Source organism: Acanthisitta chloris, unplaced genomic scaffold (genome assembly GCF_000695815.1).
Source record: "Acanthisitta chloris isolate BGI_N310 unplaced genomic scaffold, ASM69581v1 scaffold23959, whole genome shotgun sequence".
Classification (NCBI taxonomy): domain Eukaryota; kingdom Metazoa; phylum Chordata; class Aves; order Passeriformes; family Acanthisittidae; genus Acanthisitta; species Acanthisitta chloris.
Genome location: NW_008693417.1, coordinates 7,931 through 11,741, shown reverse-complemented (window position 1 = coordinate 11,741; position 3,811 = coordinate 7,931). Strand labels below are relative to the sequence as shown.

General features: G+C 45.0%; 1 protein-coding gene across 1 annotated transcript in view; it reads right to left on the bottom strand.

The window, feature by feature from the left end:
* LOC103810184 (protocadherin beta-1-like) overlaps nt 1-531 on the bottom strand; it is a gene marked incomplete at its 3' end in the record, with an annotated part of 5,153 nt that extends 4,622 nt beyond the window's left edge. Inside the window, 1 exon segment of the mRNA XM_009083075.1 lies at nt 314-531. Within this exon segment, the coding sequence (XP_009081323.1) occupies nt 314-531 (218 nt within the window).
* Nucleotides 532-3,811: the final 3,280 nt, after the last annotated feature.

Genomic DNA, 3,811 nt, shown 5'->3' with positions numbered 1-3,811 from the left:
TGAACTGCTGCCCGGATGCAAACGTGAGGAAAGCTGGGACAGTAATTCCCAACCTTCTAGCTCTCGGTTATACTGTAAATACGACTGGTACCTGTACTATTTGTGATTCATTTTCCTACAGATAAACTGGCCTCCTTTCTCTCTCTGTATTCAGTCCAGTTAAACCTTTCCCCACCATTGTTAAAAGCAAACATTTATTTCTCCCGGTATTAACTCGCTGCTTACCAACCAAATAGTTCTGAGTCATCCCAGACCTGCGGTGAAATTCTCCCGCAGGGATAGACCTGGGAGACGGTTTCTCTCCTTCCTTTACATTCCCTCTTTTGCCTCGTGCTCTTGACGTTTCCAGTTGCGTCTCGGTGCGGCGATTCGCAGCACATTCCTTGGAAAAGCTTTAAACCAGGGCGTATTCCAGTGCAAGAGGGGCATTTGGGTAGGGCTCAGCCCGTGTGAGCCATGGAGCATCTGACTGGCGCTCACTGGTCTCGCCCTGCTCAGCAATACGCGCCCAGCGCTGGCCAACAGCGCCATCGAGCGTCCAGCGCAGGAACTGCAGACGGGCGCTTGCCCTCAGGTCCCAGCACGGAGCTCCTCCCTCCGCTCCTGCCTATTGCCAGGACAAATTATTAAATACATATCCCACCTGGAGTCTTTGTCACATAAATGCGCTTCCTAAGTATTTATTGAGACATTTGGTTTGGCATTAATAATCCAGGGAAGCACGAAACGTCCTACACAAACCTTCCATCAAATGTTCTCAACAAAGGTGCAAGTTATGGGCAAACATTGTTCATGTGTTGTGCATTACAGACTGGAGTAAAGGAGGCTCAGGGGTGACCTTATCACTCTTTGCAACTACCTGGAAGGAGGTTGTAGCCGGGTGGGGACCAGTCTCTGGATCAGACTCTTCTCCCAGGCAACTAGTGACAGGACAAGGAGACAGTCTCAAGCTGCACCAGGTGAGGTTTATGCAAGACATTAGGAAGAATTTCTTCACAGAAAGGGTGATTAGACTCTGGAATGGGCTGTCCAGGGGGATGGTGGAGTCACTCTCCCTGGAGGTGATGGACATGGCACTTAGTGCCATGGTCTAGTTGGCATGGTGAAGTTAGAGCATAGGTTGGACTCGATGATCTCTGAAGTCTTTTCCAGCCTGATTGATTCTGTGATCGTCCAGTAGTCAGACAATAAAGATGTTCTCAAGCACAGGCAGTTTGTGGGAGGCTGAGTTTTGAATATTTTCTATTTCACAAGGAGATCTCAGATTGTTGTATGTCCTCTTCTAAAGTATTCTGCAGCTAAGAACCAATTCAGTATTAATTGCAGCATGAACCTCCACTGCCCCTTGGATCAGCTGCAGTGGATTTCCAAAGAATATATTCAAGATGAGCATGCTGATATCACTCTGTGGACAGATCTCCACTCAGTCCAGAGGCTCCTTTGCCATCATGAGTCCAGTGTTTTGATTGAGGCAGAAATACTCTTTGTTCTCCTCAGACACAATGGAGACCACATTTCTTCCTAGGTGACAGTACTTTTATTTTTACTAACATCAGTTTGTGAGCCTGTCTGCTTCAATCTCACTGTATACTTTCCAGCTTCAAAGAATAAATTTCCTGCTTCAAAAGCCTGAGTTCATACATCTTCTCAGAGAGATTTTCTGCACTTTTCAGTCTCCAAAGACAATGCTGGACAGAATACACCTGCCAGACTAAAAGGGAGTAGGTTTAGATTAGATATTAGCAGGAAATTCTTTCCTGTGAGGGTGCTGAGGCATTGGCACAGGTTGCCCAGAGAAGCTGGGGCTGCCTCACCCCTGGAAGTATTCAAGGATAGTTTGGATGGGGCTTGGAGCAACCTGGGCTAGTGGGAGGTGTCCCTGCCCATGGCAGGGCATGGAACGAGATGAGCTCTAAAGTCCCTTCCAACCCAAACTATTCTATGATTCTATGTCTACCCAGATCTTTTCCATCCTACATCTTTTGAAGGCAACAAATTCTTTCTCTCATCATTATAATCTCAATACTTCTTGTTTGGAAATAAATCCTCCCAGCTTCAACACTTTACTACCACAAATGCCTTTTGAAGCCAAGTAATTGTTAACATCTTTGTAAACTTTGTGCTTAGTGGGATCCAATTTTTCCATCCTCAACCACACTCCTAGATCAAACATACAGAAATTTTCTTCACAAATCCCTAGAATCAAATGTTTTCTTATGCCTTGAGATCTCAGACAGCCCACAAATAGTATTTTAATTTCTAGCTACAAGTTGTAGTGTTTTGTGGGGGAAAATATTGTCTACTGAGATATTCTTCCATGTTCTTCTATCCAATTTCTGTATGACTCTTTCCAGTTTCCTGCAGTGGCTGTTCAAGCTGACTTGAAGGAGAGAGATCCAAATGGAAAGTCACATGATGAACAGTCAAGCAGCACAAGGTTGTCAGGCATTTCAAGTCCACTGGGTGAATAAACTTGGCTTTTCATGAAGCAACCAATAACAAGATGATTTTCTCAATTCCATCTGGAAAGACTTGAAAAAGAGACTTCAGAGACAGAAATGCCACACAGGTATTTCATGAACAAGGGCAAGAATCTTCAGGCTTGTGAGGAAGTATTTCTACAATTGTCTACTTAAAGATAATGATTAGAAGTGTTTGAAAGTAAACAAATGTGTGATATAATTGGAAACTGAGAACTAGGCAGACTGTACGCAATTCTGGGCAGAGAAATAACACATTTCGTCTTAAATGAACAGGCCAGGAAGGCAATTATATGGTGAGAGGTTGGCCTTGGACAGGCTAATTTTAACCATCTAACTGGATGCCTGAGGAGAGAAACAGGGATTCAGCTGAAAAGCAGATGTGAAAGCGGGGGAGAAAAAGGAAGAGCAGAAGGAGAGATAGAAATGGTTAGAGGAAAGAAATGCAAGAGGGGCCAAGAGAGGACAAACATGAACCTGTTTGGTTGACAAGGCTGATCAAGCAGGGTAAGGACAGAGAAATGCATGTAGGATCCATCCTGAAGGCAGCTTAGTAGGAGCTTGTTGGTGTAGCACCTGTAAGGAAAGAAACAAAATGGGCATTAGTAAAGGAAAAGTGGTGTCCAATCAGCCGAAGTAAAATGGGTATGGGGAATTCTGGAGTGAAGCAGGAAGGCAAGTAGATGCAATCTGAAGTCAAAGCAGGTGCATGGATCAAAAAGGAGCCAAAATTGATGTAAAGAAGGAAGAAACAAAACCATTAGGCAGAAGGAGAAGGTAAGAACAAAAGAATGTATATCTGATCGGGTCAGGCTTGAGCCTGTCCTTCCATTCTCGGTGTCTGACTTAAGACACTCTTTTCCATCTCTCTTCCCCAGAAAGCTCCTCTTTCCACTTGCAGAGCAAGAAAATTATCAGAAGGGAGCAAGGGAACCCTATTATCTGATCCAGTTTAACAGGATGAGGTGATCAGAGAAAGCAAGCATCAGGGCTCAACTTGGTCTCCTGATGCCAGGCCTGGCACATCTACAAGCAGAGTTCCCAATCCTGTAACCCTTGGATCGCATGAACATACTGAGATCAACTCTGGAAACACCTGGTTCAGTGCTACCTGCAGGTGAGGTCAATGGAGGAGTGATTCAAGCAGAACTGTCCGGACAGTGTTGTCACTGCCTGCGCGGAAAACAGCTTCTGCACTGAGGCCTTCAAAGGAGGCAGAGAAAACAAGGGAGCGTGTCACAGATGAACAGAGAGTCCTGACATCAGGAAAGGATCACTCCCCACATCATGTCTAGTGCTTCTGAAGACACAGTGATGAGTCCAGCAGTTAA